Genomic DNA, 20,903 nt, shown 5'->3' with positions numbered 1-20,903 from the left:
GAGATACCATCTCACACCAGTTAGAATGGTAATCATTAAAAAGTCAGGAAACAACAGGTGCTGGAGAGGATGTGGAGAAATAGGAACACTTTTACACTGTTGGTGGGACTGTAAGCTAGTTCAACCATTGTGAAGTCAGTGTGGCAATTCCTCAGGGATCTAGAACTAGAAATACCATTTGACCCAGCCATCCCATTACTGGGTATGTACCCAAAGGATTATAAATCATGCTGCTATAAAGACACATGCACACGTATGTTTATTGTGGCACTATTCACAGTAGCAAAGACTTGGAACCAACCCAGATGTCCAACAATGATAGACTGGATTAAGAAAATGTGGCCCATATACACCATGGAATACTATGCAGCCATAAAAAATGATGAGTTCATGTCCTTTGTAGGGACATGGATGAAGCTGGAAACCATCATTCTCAGCAAACTATCGCAAGGACAAAAAACCAAACACCGCATGTTCTCACTTATAGGTGGGAATTGAACAATGAGAACACATGGACACAGGAAGGGGAACATCACACACCGGGGACTGTTGTGGGGTGGGGGGAGGGGGAAGGGATAGCATTAGGAGATATACCTAATGTAAATGATGAGTTAATGGGTGCAGCACACCAGCATGGCACATGTATACATATGTAACAAACCTGCACGTTGTGCACATGTACCCTAAAACTTAAAGTATAATAATAGTAAAATAAAAAAAAGAAAAGAAAAGAAAAAAATATATTCTGACTATTGATCTATTATCAAATATATGATTTTCACATATTTTCTGCCATTCTGTGGGTTACCTTTTCACTCTGTTCATAGTGTCTTTTGATGCAAAAAAGTTTTTAATTTTTATCTTTGATTTACCTATTTTGTTTTTTGTTGGTTGTGCTTACGTTGTCATATCCAAGAAATCATTGCCAAATGCAGTGTTATGAAGCTTTTCTCCTATATTTTCTATATTACTAGTGTTAATGAAGCTTTTCTCCTATATTTTCTTTATTTCTAGTGTTATGAAGCTTTTCTCCTATATTTTCTTCTAGGGGATTTAATAGTTTCGGCTCATATGATTAGGCCTTTGATCTATTTTGGGTTAATTTTTGTATATGGTATAAGGTAAAGGTCCAACTTCATTCTTTTTGCACGTGGATATTCAGTTTTCCCAGCACCACTTGTTGAGAAGACTGCCCTTTCCCTATTTAATAGTCTTGTCATCCTTGTTGAGAATCATTTGATCACACCTGAGAGGCTTTATTTCTGAGCTATCCTATCCCACTGTCCTCTATATCTGTCTTTATGCCAGTACCACACTGATTTTTTTCATTTGTTTTTATTTTCATTTTTAAGGCATTTTTGGTTCACAGCAAAATTGAGCATATGGTGCAGAGATTTTCCCCCACCTGCATTGATAGCCTCCCCCACCATCAAAATCCTGAATCAGAGTGGTGTATTTTTTACAACTGATGAAACTACATTGACATGTCATCATCACCCAAAGTCTGCAGTTTACATTACTGTTCACTCTTGGTGCCATTCTATGGGTTTTGAAAAATGTATAATGACATGTATCTACCATTATAGTATCATACAGAGTATTTTCACTGCTCTAAAATCCTCTGTACTTCACCTATTCATCTCTTCCTCCCCTCTGGCCCCTGGCAAATACTGATCTTTTTACTGTCTCTGTAGTTTTGCCTTTTCCAGAACGTAATTTAGTTGGAATCATACAGCATGTAGCTTTTTCAGATTGACTTATTCCATTTAGTAATATGCATTTAAGATTCCTCCATGTCTTTTGTGGCTTGACAGCTCATTTCTTTTTAGCACTGAATAATATTTCATTGTTTGGATATACTGTAGTTTATTTATCTACTCACCTACGGAAGGACTCACCTACTGAAGGGCATCTCAGCTGCTTCCAAGTTTTGGCAGTTATGAATACAGCCGCTATAAACATTCATGTGCAGATTTTTGTGTGGATATAAGTTTTTAAGCCCATTTGGGTAAATACCAAGGAAAACTAATTGCTGGATTATATAATAAGAGTATGTTTAGTTTTGTAAGAAACTGCCAAACTGCCTTCTAAAGTGGCTTTACCATTTTGCATTTCCACCAGAAAGGAATGAGGGTTCCTGTTGCTCGACGTCCTTGCCAGCATTTGGTGTGTCAGTGTTTTGGACTTTGGCCATTCTAATAGGTATCTGGTGGTATCTCATTGTTATTGTATACACTATTTGATTACCGTAGCTTTGTAACAAAGCCCAGTCCAGGCTTGGCACAGTGACTCACGCCTTTAATCTCAGCACTTGGGGAGGCCGAGGCAGGTGGATGACCTGAGTTCGAGACCAGCCTGGCCAACATGGTGAAACCCAGCCTCTACTAAAAATACAAAAATTAGCTGGGTGTGCTGGCGGGTGCCTGTAATCCCAGCCACTCAGGGGGCTGAGATGGAAGAGGAAGAATCACTTGATCCGGGAGGCAGAGGTTGCAGTGAGCTGAGATTGCACCACTGCACTCCAGCCTGGGTGATGGAAGAAAACTCTGTTTCAAAAAAAAAAAAAAAAAAAAGGAAGTGTGCGAACTCCACTTGGTTCTTTTTTTTTTTCCAAGATTGTTTTGGCTATTTGGGGTCCCTTGTAATTCCATATGAATTTTAGAATGGATTTTTTTATTTTGAAAAAGAGTTATTGGGATTTTGATAGAGACTGCATTTCATCTGTAGACCATTTTGGGTAGTATTGACATCTTAACAATATTAACTCTTCCGGTGTATGAGCATAGGATATCTTTCTGTTTATTTGTATTAATATCTTCTTTAATTTCTTTTACAAATATTTTATAGTTTTCAGTGTACAAGTCTTTCACCTTTTTGGTTAATTCCTAAGTATTTTATTCTTTTTGATGCTATTATAAATGGAATTCTTAAAAAACTGTCCTTTTTGGATTGTTCCTTATCATGCGTGAAAACACAGTTGATTTTTATGTGTCGATTTTGTATCCTGCAACTTTGCTGAATTTGTTTATTACTTTTAATATTTTTCCGTGGAATCATTAGAGTTTTCTACGTATGGGATCATGTCATCAACAAACAGATAATTTTGCTTCTTATTTTCTAATGTGGACACCTTTTATTTCTTTCTTTTGCCTATTCTGGCTAGAATTTATAATACTATGTTGATGTTAAATAAAAGTGGGCATCTTTGTCTTATTCCTGATCATGGAGGAAAAGCTTTAAAGCTTTTAGTATTTTACCATTGAGTATGATGTTAGCTGTGTAAGCAGACAGTTTTTAAAGGAGTTTAAAAAGAGGTAGGATTATGAAATCCTGGGACTTATTTAAAATTATATCCCCCATATTCCTAGCACCTAGTCTGTCATATAGTAATTACTGAGTGAATGGACACGTTTTTAAAAATGGTAGTTTCTCAAAACTGAATGAGCTAAAGGTGCCTCTAAATGGAGGGGCAATTTGGTATTCATGAGGGCGGTAAGCATTGAAGAGTGATGAAAAAGGAGATAAGAGTCATTGGGTTGTCCACTGACAAGGTGTTGGTTCCTCATTGTGGGCAACAAAGCAAAGCCACTTTACCCTGTGCTTGGATAGCCTGCTTAATTCTGGTTATTTTCTCCTTCTCTATATTAGCACTTAACAGCTAGAAGAAAATAACATATGTTGTATCTCATTGTATTTATGAGTACTGAATTAATAACTTACAGCCCATTGCATAAAAAGAAAATGAGCAAAATGCTATAAATTATAGATGGAAGTTGTTAATGTGAGTAGAGTGTACAACATATACCTCACTGTGCACAGCTTTGAAATAATGTGACTGATTTAAATGACTTGAGGCTGGCTTCATTTTAATGTGGAATGGATGGAAAGCATTGAGTCACCAGCATTTCATTAGTAAGGCTATGTTCTTCCATTGGACCTTGGCCCCTCAACTTGAAGTAGATAAAAATTCTGATTACCTATAGTCCTAGAATGGGAAAATCAAAAGATTTTTATTTAATGTGTTGCCATATCTATTCGTGTGCACTTTTAACAAGCAAATTCTGAATATGAACTAACATGGACTCCCTTGTCTCCTTTAACAAGGTCATCTGAGTTACAGATTTAAAAAATATGTTCATTAAATGCAGAGCTTGTTGATAACTTTGAGAAGCAGCAGGGTGTAGTGGAAAGAACAAGCCCTTTTGTCTCAGTGAGAAATTTTCTGGCTGCAAATAATTGAAACTCTATAGCTTGTGCCAAACAAGATTTTAGAAGACCAAAAAGGTATTCTCAGGATACAAGGCTATCTTACAGGCTCATGTGGGTCTGAGGCCACTCAGTCTGAGTTTCTAGGGCTGTGTTGTCTCATCTCTGCCTTCCCTCCCACACCTGCTCCTTTCTTGTCTCTCAGCAGACTGGCTGTCTCTGCTCCTGTGCACATAGCCAAGCACAGCCGCCCTGCCCTGGCTTTTTATCCCTGCCAGTTCAAGGGCCAGCAGAGGCTGCCTGGCATCTCTGATTTCCAGATTCCTGGAAGAGAGAATCTGGTTATCTCATCTTGAGTCAGAAGAACACTCCTGATTTGTTCATTTATTAATTCAGGAAGTCTTTACGAGTTTCGGGAACTGTTTTAGGCACTGGGATTCATCTTACCCTCATGGAGCGTGTGTGTGTGTGTGTGTGTGTGTGTGTGTGTGTGTGTGAGAGAGAGAGAGAGAGAGAGAGATAGGGGAAGAGGGACTCTGAAAGCTTATTCTTTTGGGCTCAGTTGAGGGTTGTAATTTTCAGAGGAAGGGATGTATGGGCTTGGAATTTGGATAGACCTGGACTCAAATCCTGGTTCCTCCCCTTACCAGCTCTGTGTGTCCCTTGGGCATGTTAAATTACCTCTGTCAGCCCCAAGTTTTGAATCAGCAAAATGGGAGTAATCCTTTATAGGGTAGTTATAAGGATTAAAGTGAAATGGTGCCTGCAAAGCCAGGAGTGTAGTATCTGCCACATGTAATCAGAGCTCTACCACTTGGAACAAGTTATTGAACCTGTCTGAATCTGTTCCCTCATCTGTAAAATGGGAAAGAATATCACTTACCTCATATGCGTCTTGTAAGGATTAAACCATGGTAAGTACACCAGGGCGCCAGGAATTTGTACATAATGGATACTCAGTGTCGTCACTGCTCTTCTTCTTCTTATTGTGAGTCACATTTTTTCTCTTCTAGTTCCCATTTGGCCGGCGCTTGCCTTGTGACATCTACTGGCACGGAGTTTCATTTCACGACAATGACATATTCTCCGGTCAAGTGAACAAGTTTCCAGGTATCTGCTGTTATTGTTGACATTTAAACACATTTCTAGGGCCAAGTCTCATGTACACTCTTCTACTAAAACATGACAGTTATTTTTGAGATCAAACTTGGGGACTCTTAATTGAGAATTGCTGTGTTCACTAGCCATTAAGGGTTTAAGGATTGGATACAGGCTTTTAAAGGTTCAAAGGCAGGCTTTCTTGGTCTAATTCCACTGGTGGAAGAACATGGTTTTCCACTTTTTGGGTTATACATATAATATGGGGTTCTAATGAGAGGAACATATTCTGAAAATGAAAAAAAATAGAGCATTTCACTCTTGCGGGAAACAAAAGTACCAGAATTCTAGGCATATGTCATAGAAATGGGGTATCAGCTTCCCTTTTCTTTAAGTATTATATTCGGAGGTACCATTTTTAAAACCAAATGTACCAGTCTCCATATTAAGTACTACAGGCTGCAGACAGCCTCTGCCTTTTACCTAATGACATTATCTCAGCAAGACTTATCCTACAAGGAGAAATCTTAGTGCTAGAAAAGCATCATAGCCAGTACTAAGATATCCCCCTCACTCCACTACCAACCTCCCAATACAACTTTTTTGTTTTGCATTTTAATCTCTACCACTTTTTTGAGACAGAGTCTCGCTTGGTCACTCAGACTAAAGAGCAGCAGCACGATCTTGGCTCACTGCAATCTCTGCCTCCCAGGTTCAAGCAATTCTCCTGCCTCAGCCTCCCGAGTAGCTGGGATTATAGGCCTGCACCACCATACCCAGCTAATTTTGTATTTTTAGTAGAGACAGGGTTTTGCCGTGTCACGTTGGCCAGGCTGGTCTTGAACTCCTGACCTCCAGTGACCCACCTGCTTCAGCCTCCCAAAGTGCTGGGATTATAAGCATGAGCCACTGTACCGCGTCTCTTCATTATTTATGATGGCTGAATGAAGAAGATATTTAAGATGGTAGGACAGCTTAGGGAGAAAGAGCACTGGATTAAGCTGTGTATGATGCAGTCAAAGGGCCTTCCACTTATTTTTTAAAATGTTAATATATAACACAGACCATATTATAATGCCATAATAAATAATTTCTAAAAAGAACATCACCCTGAATCCCATGTCTCATTTAACAAAACAGCAATGTGAATATTTCTATATTTCCTCCCAAACCTTAAGCAAATTTACCATCCTTTTTGCATGGTTGCAGTCCTAGTGTAGTTGCCTAAATATAGGGTGTGTTCTCTTAGTATTTTATCAATTTTACCTATTTTAAAGGGAGAATCAATTTACTCTTTCCTTGACATTCTATCCCACGTCTTTAAGAAAACGCATTGCAGAAAACACAATAGCCATACGTTATACACTGGGTGGTAGTTATGCCACATCCACTAGGGGTTTTCACCTAAGCATGCAGTCTTAAAAGTTCACTACCATAGGCCACACTTGGCTCAGATTCACTTAGAAGGATACAGGGCAGGAAACACAGCTTGCTGGACAGTCAGTGTCAAGCATTTCTCTTCAGTGGAGTATTTGCAAGAGTTCCAGGGACTAGTCTCTGGCTCCTCAAGTGAAAGCTCAGGTGCAAAAGGACAAGATCCACATTGGTGGATATGAGTCTTTCTTGGCTTAGATGCCCCACAGAAGCCGGTATCTCTTAGAACTGCTCCATAGTATGGCTTCTAAGTTCCCAGCAAGTGTCATATTAAGTTATAAGAATCATTGCACTCAGAAAAGCCTAGAGCTATGACTTTCTACTAGATATTTATGCAATTTACCAAATCAGGGATCATTTTAACCATATGCTTTGTTGCCTAGTAATTCAGCTAACATTCTACCTTCATTGTTTTCTAGGGGAACTGAGATAGAAGGTTAACCCAAGGTCAAATTTATCCTTAGAGAAGGAGAAAGGGTTTTGTTACAGAACAAGAATGATTCTTGCAGCCAGAGTTCTTGCCCAACAGTTTAATGGGATAGCTATTATTTTTTGTGTCTTGCTGCTCAGAAAAGGATGCTTTGTGATGCCACTTAAAGGACTTATTAGGATATTGGGAGAATACAGTTTGGAAGAGAAAATGCTTTGAATGAGGACAGAGTTCCTAAGACATGAATCATCAAATGAGGCTTCATTTACATTTTCCCCATTTGCTCATGCCTCATCTAGTGGCTCAGAGTAGGAAAGAAGTAGCTATAGATCTACATTTGGAATACAAATTAGAAATATAGAATGAAGTACCCACAAAGGATTAGTTTCATTAAAGGTGATAGAATGATATTCATTCCAAAGAAGCAAGTTTGCCCCATCCCATATTCCACATGCCAGCGATTGGAACATAGACTTTTCCACATTACTAACATAAATTAATTAGTTCTAATGACAAAGCAGGCTCTTGAACCTCTAGGCAGAGGAACAGTGCTGGCACACCCTCTGCCCTGTAAAAGGTAGTAATCCTCAGCAGAGGGGTGATTCCAGAATAGTCTGTCCTCTGATACCAGTTTGTGTCCAAGCTTATCTTCTGTCTCTCATATATCCCATTATTCTAAAATGCACTTTCTATGCATTGTATATTACTTAGGGTAAGTTCTAGTGGATATCCAAGGCAAGTATAAACGCTTTATATGCTGGGTCGACTGAGAATGGATATATACAGATGGAAGTGATTAATTTTGTTTGTGTCAGCACGTTAGATTTTAGTCACTTTTCTATGGGTAATTTCCTGGTTCAAATTACATTATTATATTTTGGCTGATGAATTAAGACTTTCTATGAAAATAATCTGATTTAGATACGTCTAAAGAAAGTAGATTATTAGATATGTCTACTTTCTTTAGACGTATCTAAATCAGACATGGCAGATTAGACATATCAGATTTAGCTTTAAGAAAGTCCAAAACTGTCCATTCTCAGCTTCTGAGCAGGTCTTTTGCTGAGTTTCAGGGTCTGAGATGTATGGCATCACATGGCAGGTGGTACCTGAGAGCCCACCTGAAGAGGGGGCTTTCTGCTGGAGAGGGAGGGAGCTTCAGTGAGGAACCTGTGGGGACAGCCATCTGTCAAGCATTGGTCTGGTCTCTGGGGCTATAAAGACACAGAGAAAGGCATGTAAAGAGAGAAGAAAAATACAGCCTAGGGGCTATGCTGGAGGAAGCTAGAATGCTGTGGGGGTGTGGAGCAAGGGCAGGCAACCTAACCCAGATTTGCCCAGGGAGCAGCAGGGTGAGAGATCCTGGAGAAGAGGACTGGCATGGAAACTGAGCCTCCAGGATGGATGGGCCTGATCCCCATTCCAAACAAGGGAGTAGAGTTGGTGCAAAGATAGAATGCCTTGAGCATATTGCTCATTCAGCAAAGGGCAAGTGGCCCACCATGGTTAGAGGGCATCAGGTGAGCGGGGCAGGGGAGGGGTGATGAGCAGGAATCCAACCACAGCATTGTTAGAGCCTGAAGGTCATGGGGAGCCACTGAGGAATTTTTAAGCCAGACAGTGACACGGGTCAGCTTGCATGTTAGCAAGATCAGCCAGAGGGACACATTAGAAATGGGTGAAATGGCACAGAGAAGAAACAGAGATGTAGCTAAGAGTCTGCTGCAGCATCCACCCAAGAGATGAATGAGTTAGTGGCAATTGGAATAGAGAGAACAGGATGGATCTGAAAGTATTTATTTGTTGTTTGGTGGTTCTAATGTGTTTTTGCCAAGAATTATTGTTATAAATAATATTTTGATTGAATAGTGCTCCAAGTATAGCTCAGTTTTAGTTTGTTTTGTTTTACATTAACTGGGTTAAGTAGGGCTGCGTGGGCAAACCTGAGATTGAACTGTTATGCTGTCAGTTAACTTGAATGGGATGAGACCCACCAGGCCTTGAGACTCCAGCGTAGCAGACAGAAACACCCAGGCCTCAGAAGGAGGGGCAGGAGGTAAGCCCTTGGTGTCAGAAATTCCCACCTGAATTAGGAGGTTTTCCCAGTCGATAGGGGAACTGCCCTCATAGGGACATCTAGGGATAGACCTTATTGAGAAACCTAGGTGGGCAGTCAACCTCAAAAGGAGCTGTTAGATAGCAGGACCCGAGACACTGGCCTAAAGTCACAGACAGGAGGATTCCAGCCCTTGCAGGGTGGGCTTGAGGGGAACAGAGGAGAAGTTAGAGAGAGGAGGGGCATTGGAGAGAGCAAAGAAAAGGCCTCAGCTCTGTGCATTGCTAAGGCAGCCACTCAGGCTCCAGGAGCAAAAGATAAGATCACCAACATTTGGATACAAGCAATAGCACACCGGAAAAATGGGTAAAATCCTTCTTATCTGATTGGAATGCATAGTCTAGGTCAGACTTTTAGCAGAAGGGAGCTGGGGGTTAGACCTAGAGCTTCTATCTCAGATCAGAATTGGTCCTAGAGCCCAAGGAGGGGACAAAGGGTCCAGGTGACAAAGCCCAGGTGACAAAGGGTCAAAAAAAGCCCAGGTGACAAAGGGTCAGGTGCTGCAGCTGCTTAGGGAAAGGGGACAGGGCCTGGAGCCAGTAGGGCCTGAAGTCAGCAGAGCTGGCCATGACCTCCCTTCTCACAGATTTACTCTGGGAACGTGTGCCCTGGATCAGCTAGAAACCCTGCTACGCTTGTCAGGGTCATAATGGAGAAGATGCCACTCCCACACCTGTCTCTGAGCCACCTCCAGAGGTGGAGATGCCAGCAGCTTCCATGTGGGTTCTAGTGAGGGGCCAGAAACTCTTTCCCTAGTGGCACTGGATAGGAGCACAGCTTAGATATGGAGGAGCAAAGGTTTGGTGCTAAGTGGATTGAGAGAAGTCTACACCCGTCCCTCCTGGAGACAGGCATTCAGGCAGGTTTGGAGTGAGCTGCCTCTAGCCTGCAGGCAGGAAGTGCCTGGCTTCCAGGGGTGCTTCTTAAGTTGGCCATTTTCAGTAGAAAACTGCCTGGAGACATGAAGGTAAACTTGGAAACACCTATTAGCTGGTTTGGGGCCTGATGATGCACATTACAGAAGGAGCCATTGCCAATATTAAATGAATATTGACTGAATTTGCTGGAGATAGATTTTCACAAAAATTTTCTGGAGCACCCAGACTGCCCTCATGTACTCACAGCTCTCTGGGTTGTGTGAGCCCTTCTGACCTGCTGGGGGATTTCGGAAAGAGAACGTTCCCCCGGCACAACGACTTTAAAGTGCAGAAAATACCACAACACTATTTGGTCAGGAGGCATCCTCTACGTGGAGTAAGGTGCTGTATTACAGTTAGTTATGAAGGCTTTCAGTTCAATACGGTAACGAAAATGTTAGTAAACCTCAAGCAAAAGGATTCCAAAAAAATTGAAGTTTTGCTTTGTTTACTTTGTGGTCAGCTCTAGTGTTTATAATGCAACAATTCTAATTTCGAGGGAGAATAAAAGGAAATAGCTGTGATTTTCCAGACTCCCTTCTTGGGAAGCTCAGAACAGTGTCCTCAGTGAGTTTTCTTGACTATTGAACAGTCCATGTTAGAGCACAGTTTATTAGTGCTTTTTAAGCTCCTTTATTTCTTACTTAATCCTTCTAAACAACAACTAAGACCTGGGCACTGACATCTTGAAGCTGGGATCTTTAGATTTATTGCACTTTTTAATATGCTGATGGAAGCAAGAAGTTGGTTCTTAAAACTTTCCTCCCGAGATGTTTACCCTTTTCTTTCTGAATGTGGGAATTTAGAGGAAACTCATTCATTCTGACTGCCCATTTGGAATGTGTGATAATTTGGGCATGCCAAGCTGACATGGAACTTTGTATTTTCTATTATAAATAGCTTTGTTAAGCACATTTCTAGTATCAGTAATGGAACTGTTTGGTCTCTTTCAGGGTAAAGGCCATTTTTAGCCACCATTTTTGGCAATGATATCTGTCTTAAGAAACAAGCATGATAGCCGGGTGCGGTGGCTACGTCTGTAATCCCAGTACTTTGGGAGGCTGAGGTGGGTGGATCACCTGAGGGCAGGAGTTCGAGACCAGCCTGGCCAACATGGTGAAACCCCTTCTCTACTAAAAATACAAAAATTTGCTGGGCATGGTAGTGCACATCTGTAATCCCAGCTACTCAGAAGGCTGAGGCAGGAGAATTGCTTGTACCTAGGAGGCTGCGGTTGCAGTAAGCCGAGATCATGCCATTGCACTCCAGTCTAGGCAACAAGAGTGAAACTGTGCCTAAAAAGAAAAAGAAAAAGAAATAAGGATGATGCCAGGCATGGTGGCTTATGCTGGTAATTCCAGGGCTTTGAGAGGCCAAGGCGGGTGGATGGCTTGAGCCTAGAAGTTCGAGACTAGCCTGGGCAATAGTGAGACCCTGTCTCTACAAAAACAAAAACAATACAAAAATTAGCCAGGCATGGTGGCACACACCTGTAGTCCCAGCTACTTGAGAGCCTGAGGTGGGAAGATCCCTTGAGCCTGGGAGGTGGAGGTTGCAATGAGCTGAGATCATGCCACTGCACTCCAGCCTGGGCATTAAAGCAAGACTGTGTTTCAAAAAAAAAGAAAAAGAAATAAACATGCTAAAATTGATAATAATTTTTACCTATTTGCTTAAAATTTGCTACAATATATAGTACTCGGTTTCTTCTCTTGTCAGAGTTACTAATGATGTTACAAGAAAAAAGATCCACCATTCTTTTTTTTTTTTTTTTTTTTCTTGAGATGGAGTCCTGCTCTGTCTCCCAGGCTGGAGTACAGTGGCTTGATCCATCTTGGCTCACTGCAAGCTCCGCCTCCAGGTTCACACCCCCACCATTCTTTTAATGTTTTATAACAGTGAGACATTTCAATTCCCTCTGGGCAAATTAATGAGATAGGATCAATGTCAGTGTCAGTCCTTATAACTGAGGAACTCCTACAGATTGCATTTTTTCCCTTGAAGTATAAATTATGGTATTCTTTTTATTTCCTGTCCTTCATTCAAGGAGACAGATTTTATGCTAAAAGATGTGTATTTTCCTATTCCATGCCTTTAATACTCGTGAAACAGTAAAAGAAAGAAACTGAATTAAGCCTCTCAGAATGTAACCAGAGTCCACTAGATAATATTCTCTAGGGTACAAGACGGAAGGAATCCCAGAAGCACGTAAGGTGGCCCCAAATTAAAGAAGGTATTAAATTTTAAGTGCAAGATATAAATGCTTCCCTATTCATTACCTAAGGGGATGACAAAGAATAAAAGAATAAACTAGGTGAAAACTCATTCCTTCAAACTGACGCTTCATTTTTATAAGGAGAAAAGAACACCCGTCCGTTACCTCAAGTTTTTCATTAACTCAGTAGTTCTTTCCAAACCATGAGTCACCGCTGTGGGGAACAACTCAGATATTTTTTTAAAATCCTGCCTGAAAAAGAGAATATGTCGGGTGGGTGGTTTTAAAAGTCCCAAATAATGGCTGTTTTATAGCTAGTAGCCCACTGTTGTTAAAACCTCACAGCGTCTCTTCTCCCCAGGCATGACGGAGATGGTGCGTAAAATTACTCTGAGCAGAGCAGTGAGAACCATGCAGAATCTCTTTCCTGAGGAGTACAACTTCTACCCTCGCTCATGGATTCTGCCTGACGAGTTCCAGCTCTTTGTTGCTCAGGTAGATGGCACTCCGTCCCCATGACCCCTGAATTATATTGTGGTTGCAACTGTGTCCTGGGTCCTGTGTGCTGGGAGCTGGGGCAGGGGGCCCCAGGAAGCTGAGACTAAGGGAGCGTCTTAACAGTACACAGTAGGTGTTGGCAGCTATCAAAACAGCTTGCAGAGTTGAACGAGTAGGGTGACAGGTAGGTAAACTGAAGAAATGGGTCTTGACACAAGGAGACAGCCCTAAGGTGGATATCAGAGCTGGATCATGGAGTCAGGATGCTGGGGAGCCAGGGAGCTGGAGCCAGAGCAGGTGGTTGGGCCCCCAAGTAGAATGGGGCCGCTGGGGGAATCCTAGAGCCGTGGCCTCCCCGGCTTCCTGTGGCCTGAGATGTGGGAGGTCAGGCTCTGTTTAACGGCCAGGGAGCAGGTCTGACAAACTCATGGGGAACCTTTTAAGTGTTTTGCTTTAAACTTGTTCCAGAATCAATTGTCAAGTGACCCATTCCATCTCAAAGCACTACGTTTGAGCATATAATACACTGGAGCCCTCACCACTGATTGTGAAGTGGAACCAGTAGGGAAGTGGAACTCAGAATTGCCATTTTTGTTAGCCTTTTAACAGTTTCATTTAGGATCCTTTCAAAGCCTTTGTGTACAAGTTTCACAGTCTGTCTCATAACTCTGGGGTAACTATACAACCAATGCCTGTCTAATTGTGATAAGGCTAACACCATTTACTGGTCCTGCTATGTTCCAGGCTTTGTGCTAGAAGTTTAACATATTTTATTTATTTTTATTTTTATTTTTTTATTTTTGAGACGGAGTGTTGCTCTGTTGCCTAGGCCAGAGTGCAGTGGTGCGATCTTGGCTTACTGCAGCCTCCGCCTCCAGGGTTCAAGCCATTCTCCTGCCTCAGCCTTCTGAGTAGCTGGGACTACAGGTGGGTGCCACCACACCGGCTTTTTTTTTTTTTTTTTGTATTTTTAGTAGAGATGGTGTTTTACCATGTTGGCCAGGCTGGGCTCGAACTCCTGACCTCAAGCGATCCGCCCGCCTCAGCCTCCCAAAGTGCTGGGATTATAGGCGTGAGCCACCACGCCCAGCCCATGTTATTTCTTTTAATCTTCACAGCAATCTTGTGAGGCTGGTTTTATTATTATCCCCATTTTATGGATGAGGAAACTGAGGCTTTGAAAAATTTAGCAACTTGCTTGAGAAGTAGGGTTTAAAACCTAGAGCTATTTCCAAGGCATATGCTTTCTATAGTCTATTTTATTGCCTCTGTATTGTTTTGGTTTTAATATTGAATTATAAAACTTGTAATAAAATTATCATTTACTAAACACAAAAACAGCTTGAAGTGATAATTTTTAAAGGAAGTTTACTCTGAGATGGTGGTCACATGGGTTTATATACATTGCTTAAAATTCATCGAACTATTAACTTAAAATGGGTGCATTTAATTGTATGCAAACTATGCTTCAATAAAGTTAATTTTAAAAGATAACTCTCAGCTGTTCCTCATAATTACACCCCCAATGTCTCTCTTCTGTGGCTCTGCTCATGCTGTTGTTGCTATGTGGAATACCTTTCCTTCCCATCTTTACAGCTCTGCATCCAACTACAGTCATGAGTCACTTGACGGGCACACATTCTGAGAAAAGTGTCATTGGGTGATTTCATCATTGTGCCAACACCATAGAGTGCGCTTACACAAACCTAGACGGTATAGGCTCCTACACATCCAGGCTATACGGGTATAGCCTGTTGCTCCTAGGATACAAACCTGTATAGCATGGTACTGGACTTAATATTGGTAAGTCTTTTTTGTATCTAAACATAGAAAGGGGAAAATACTGTATAAAAGATGAAAAATGGTACGCCTATGTAGGACACTTCCCATGAATGGAGCTTGCAGGACTAGAAGTTGCTCTGGGTGAGTCTGTGAGTGAATGGTAAGGGAATGTGAAGACCTAGGACACTATACTACTGCAGACTTCAGAAACACTATACACTTAGGCTACACTAAATCTATTTTTAAAAAATTTTCTTCGATAAGAAATTAGCCTTAGCTTACTGTAACTTTTTACTTTCTAAACTTTTTATTTTTTAAAAGCCTTTTAGACTCTTTTGTAATAACACTTAGCTTAAAACACACACTGTACAGCTATACAAAAAAATTTTCTTTATATTCTTATTCCCTAAGCCTTTTTCTATGTTTAAATGTTAAAATTATTTTTACTTTTAAAATTTTTTTGTTAAAAAACCAAAACACAAACACATACATTCGCCTAGGCCTACACGGGGTCAGGATCATCTTATCCACCTCCACATCTTATCCCACTGGAAGGTCTTCAAGGGGCAGTAACATGCGTAGGGCTGTCATATCCTATGATAACAGTGCTTTCTTCTGGAATACCTCCTGAAAAACCTGCCTGAGGCTATCCTACAGTCAACTTTTTTTTTTTTTTTTTTTAGAAGTAGAAGGAGTACACTCTAAAGTAACAATAAAAAGTATACTATAGTAAATGCAGAAGCCAGTAACATAGTAGTTTATTATCAAGTATTGTGTACTGTGCATAATTGTATTATACTGCACTTTTATACAACTGGCAGCGCAGTAGGTTTGTTGACACCTGCAACACCACGAACATGAGTAATGCGCCGTGCCACAAAACTAAAATCACTGATTTTTAAACCTTAAAGCAAATTTCCTTCTAGGCACTGCTATGGATACATCTCAGGAATTTTTGTATATTACATTTTCATTATAATTCAGTTGAAAATGTTCTCTAATTTCCCTTGGGATTTCTCCTCTGCCCATGGCTTATGTAGAAATGTGTTGTTTACTTTTTAAGTCATTTGCAGACTTTCCAAGTATTTTTTTATTGATTTCTAATTTAATTTTGTTGACATCAGAGAGTATATTCTGTATTATCTCAGTCTCTTTAAATTTATTGAGAGTTTTCTTTTTATTATTATTATTATTATACTTTAAGTTTTAGGGTACATGTGCACAATGTGCAGGTTAGTTACATATATATACATGTGCCATGCTGGTGTGCTGCACCCATTAACTTGTCATTTAGCATTAGGTATATCTCCTAATGCTATCCCTCCCCACTCCCCCGACCCCACAACAGTCTCCAGAGTGTGATGTTCCCCTTCCTGTGTTCATGTGTTCTCATTGTTCAGTTCCCATCTATGAGTGAGAACATGCAGTGTTTGGTTTTTTGTCCTTGCAGTAGTTTACTGAGAATGATGATTTCCAGTTTCATCCATGTCCCTACAAAGGACATGAACTCATCATTTTTTATGGCTGCGTAGTATTCCATGATGTATATGTGCCACATTTTCTTAATCCAGTGGACATTTGGGTTGGTTCCAAGTCTCTGCTATTGTGAATAGTGCCGCAATAAACATACGTGTGCATGTGTCTTTATAGCAGCATGATTTATAGTCCTTTGGGTATATACCCAGTAATGGGATGGCTGGGTCAAATGTTATTTCTAGTTCTAGATCCCTGAGGAATCGCCACACTGACGTCCACAATGGTTGAACTAGTTTACAGTCCCACCAACAGTGTAAAAGTGTTCCTATTTCTCCACATCCTCTCCAGCACCTGTTGTTTCCTGACTTTTTAATGATTGCCATTCTAACTGGTGTGAGATGGTATCTCATTGTGGTTTTGATTTGCATTTCTCTGATGGCCAGTGATGATGAGCATTTTTTCATGTGTTTTTTGGCTGCATAAATGTCTTCTTTTGAGAAGTGTCTGTTCATATCCTTTGCCCACTTTTTGATGGGGTTGGTTTTTCTTGTAAATTTATTGGAGTTCATTGTAGATTCTGGATATTAGCCCTTTGTCAGATGAGTAGGTTGTGAAAATTTTCTCCCATTTTGTAGGTTGCCTGTTCACTCTGATGGTAGTTTCTTTTGCTGTGCAGAAGCTCTTTAGTTTAATTAGATCCCATTTGTCAATTTTGGCTTTTGTTGCCATTGCTTTTGGTGTTTTAGACATGAAGTCCTTGCCCATGCCTATGTCCTGAATGGTAATGCCTAGGTTTTCTTCTAGGGTTTTTATGGTTTTAGGTCTAACATTTAAGTCTTTAATCCATCTTGAATTAATTTTTGTATAAGGTGTAAGGAAGGGATCCAGTTTCAGCTTTCTACATATGGCTAGCCAGTTTTCCCAGCACCATTTATTAAATAGGGAATCCTTTCCCCATTGCTTGTTTTTCTCAGGTTTGTCAAAGATCAGATGGTTATAGATATGCGGCGCTATTTCTGAGGGCTCTGTTCTGTTCCATTGATCTATATCTGTTTTGGTATCAGTACCATGCTGTTTTGGTTACTGTAGCCTTGTAGTATAGTTTGAAGTCAGGTAGCATGATGCCTCCAGCTTTGTTCTTTTGGCTTAGGATTGACTTGGTGATGTGGGCTCTTTTTTGGTTCCATATGAACTTTAAAGTAGTTTTTTCCAATTCTGTGAAGAAAGTCATTGGTAGCTTGATGGGGATGGCATTGAATCTATAAATTACCTTGGGCAGTATGGCCATTTTCACAATATTGATTCTTCCTAAGAGAAAGCAGGAAAGATCCAAAATTGATACCCTAACATCACAATTAAAAGAACTAGAAAAGCAAGAGCAAGCACATTCAAAAGCTAGCAGAAGGCAAGAAATAACTAAAATCAGAGCAGAACAGAAGGAAATAGAGACAAAAAAAAACCCTTCAAAAAATTAATGAATCCAGGAGCTGGTTTTTTGAAAGGATCAACAAAATTGATAGACCGCTAGCAAGACTAATAAAGAAAAAAAGAGAGAAGAATCAAACAGACGCAATAAAAAATGATAAAGGGGATATCACCACTGATCCCACAGAAATACAAACTACCATCAGAGAATACTATAAACACCTCTATGCAAAAAAACTAGAAAATCTAGAAGAAATGGATAAATTCCTCGACACATACACTCTCCCAAGACTAAACCAGGAAGAAGTTGAATCTCTGAATAGACCAATAACAGGATCTGAAATTGTGGCAATAATCAATAGCTTACCAACCAAAAAGAGTCCAGGACCGGATGGATTCACAGCCGAATTCTACCAGAGGTACAAGGAGGAACTGGTACCATTCCTTCTGAAACTATTCCAATCAATAGAAAAAGAGGGAATCCTCCCTAACTCATTTTATGAGGCCAGCATCATCCTGATACCAAATCCGGGCAGAGACACAACCAAAAAAGAGAATTTTAGACCAATATCCTTGATGAACATTGATGAAAAAATCCTCAATAAAATACTGGCAAACCTAATCCAGCAGCACATCAAAAAGCTTGTCCACCATGATCAAGTGGGCTTCATCCCTGGGATGCAAGGCTGGTTCAATATACGCAAATCGATAAGTGTAATCCAGCATATAAACAGAACCAAAGACAAAAACCACATGATTATCTCAATAGATGCAGAAAAGGCCTTTGACAAAATTCAACAACCCTTCCTGCTAAAAACTCTCAATAAATTAGGTATTGATAGGACGTATCTCAAAATAATAAGAGCTATCTATGACAAACCCACAGCCAATATCATAATGAATGGGCAAAAACTGGAAGCATTCCCTCTGAAAACTGGCACAAGACAGGGATGCCCTGTCTCACTACTCCTATTCAACATAGTGTTGGAAGTTCTGGCCAGGGCAATTAGGCAGGAGAAGGAAATAAAGGGCATTCAATTAGGAAAAGAGGAAGTCAAATTGTCCCTGTTTGCAGATGACATGATTGTATATCTAGAAAACCCCACTGTCTCAGCCCAAAATCTCCTTAAGCTTGATAAGCAACTTCAGCAAAGTCTCAGGATACAAAATCAATGTACAAAAATCACAAGCATTCTTATACACCAATAACAGACAAACACAGAGCCAAATCATGAATGAACTCCCATTCACAATTGCTTCAAAGAGAATAAAATACTTAGGAATCCAACTTACAAGGGACGTGAAGGACCTCTTCAAGGAGAACTACAAACCACTGCTCAATGAAATAAAAGATACAAACAAATGGAAGAACATTCCATGCTCATGCTTAGGAAGAATCAATATTGAGAGTTTTCTAATGGCTTACACATTGTCCATCTTGATGACTGTTTCATGGCACTTGGAAATAGTAAGTATTCTGGAGTCGTTGATGTAGCATCTTATAAGTGTCAGTTAGCTATTGGTGGTATTCACATCTTTTTTACTGCTTTACTGCTTACTTGTTCTATCAGTTACTAAGTTGGTGTTGAAACTTCCAGCTTAAATTTTGGATGGTCTGCTTCTCCTTTTAGTTCTGTCAGTGTTTTCTTTATGCATTTTGAAGCTCCGTCATTAGCTTGATGATTTGACTCCTTTATCAGTAACTTGTCCTGAAGTCTATTTTGTCTCATATTAATTTAGCACCTCCAGTTTTCTTTGGCTTAGTATTTGCATGATATATCTTTTTACCATTATTTTACTTTTAAGTTATCTGCATTTTTAAAGAGTGCTTCTTGTTGACAACATGAAATTGGGTGTGGTCTTTTATTCAGTTTAACAGTCTCTGCCTTTTGATTTGTGTGTTTAGTCCAGTTAATCTTAATATGTAATACTAACTGTTGGATTCAAGTCTACCATCTTACTATTTCTTTTCTATTTATTCTGTTGGATTAATTGAATATTTTTAGTGTTTTATTTTATCTCTTCTTTAGGCTTATTAGCTATACTTCTTTTAAAAATCTTTTTAGTTTTCATCCTAGCCCTAGTATCTAGGGTTTACAATGCATCTTTAACTTACCTCATTGGCCTTTAAGTATTACATACTTCAAGTAAAATATTAGCACCTTACAGCAGCGTAGTTCCATTCCCGCCCTCATCCTTTGTGCTATCTTCATCTGTTTTACTTCTAACAATGTTATAAACCACACAATACATTGTTATTATTTTTGCTCTGAAAAGTCAATTATCCTATAAAGAAACTAAAAAATAAGTACATTTGTCTTTTATATTCACTCATGTGTTTACTATTTCCAGCATTCTTCATTCCTTTGAATGGCTCTGGGATTCCATTTGGTATTATTTTCCTTTGGCCTCAAGAATTTGCTTCAACACATTTCTCACAGTGCAGGTCTGCTGGTGACAAATTCCCTCAGCTTTCATTTGTCTGAAAATGTCTTTATTTTGCCTTCAGTTTTTAAACTGCTTTGAAATGATTTAAAACTTAACAAAAAAGTTGCAAAAATAGAACAGAGAGAGCACCCCAAATTCTTCATCTAACTTCCTCTAATGTTAACATCTTACACAGTGACTGAAACTAGGAAATTAACATTGATATAATATGAAATAACCTACGCTCTTTATTTTCATTTTCCTGTTGTCCTACTAATGTCCTTTTTCTGGTATAGGATTCACTCCATGATCCCTCATGCATTTAGTTGTCATTTCTCCCCAGTCTTCTCTAGGTTGTAGCGGTTCCCTGGTCTTTGTCTTTTGTGACCTTGACTCTTTTGAAGACTACTGGTGATACAGTTTGGATCTGTGTTCCCACCAAATCTCATGTTGAATTGTAATTCCCCAGTGTTGGAGGTAAGGCCTGGTGGGAGGTGATTGGATCATGGGGACAGATTTCCTCCCTTGGTGTTGCCTAGTGATAGAGTTCTCATGAGATCTGCTTGTCTAAAAGTGTGTAGCACCTCCCTCCTTTCTCTCTTGCTCCTGCTCCAGCAACCTAAGACGTGCCTGCTTTCGTTTTGCCTTCTGCCATGATTGAGAGTTTCCTGAGGCCTCCCTAGAAGCCAAGCAGGTGCCAACATCATGCTTCCTGTACAGCCTATGGAACTGTGAGCCAATTAAACCTCTTTTCTTTATAAATTACCTGGTCTCAGGTATTTCTTTCTAGCAGTGCGAGAACAGTCTAATACAACTGGCTAGTTATCTTTTTTTTTTAGAATGAACTTACATTTGGATTTGTCTGATTTTTCTCATGTT

The 20,903-nt window shown here is 40.0% G+C and overlaps 1 protein-coding gene across 6 annotated transcripts in view; it reads left to right on the top strand.

Moving 5' to 3' along the window:
- Positions 1-20,903, top strand: part of TTLL11 (tubulin tyrosine ligase like 11) — a 278,864-nt gene that overhangs the window by 49,423 nt on the left and 208,538 nt on the right. For 3 of the 6 annotated variants that reach the window (XM_054521083.2, XM_054521081.2, XM_002820170.5), the window contains exons 2-3: positions 5,220-5,316; positions 12,778-12,911. In XM_054521083.2, the coding sequence (XP_054377058.2) occupies positions 5,220-5,316; positions 12,778-12,911 (231 nt within the window). Of the gene's footprint in view, positions 1-5,217; positions 5,317-12,777; positions 12,912-13,738; positions 13,842-20,903 lie in introns of those variants that run through there. The other 3 variants (XM_054521084.2, XM_054521090.2, XM_054521087.2) reach the window with 3 other exon arrangements.

The sequence above is a fragment of the Pongo abelii genome, chromosome 13, assembly GCF_028885655.2.
Source record: "Pongo abelii isolate AG06213 chromosome 13, NHGRI_mPonAbe1-v2.0_pri, whole genome shotgun sequence".
Lineage (NCBI taxonomy): Eukaryota > Metazoa > Chordata > Mammalia > Primates > Hominidae > Pongo > Pongo abelii.
This window is presented reverse-complemented; position numbering and strand designations above follow the sequence as displayed.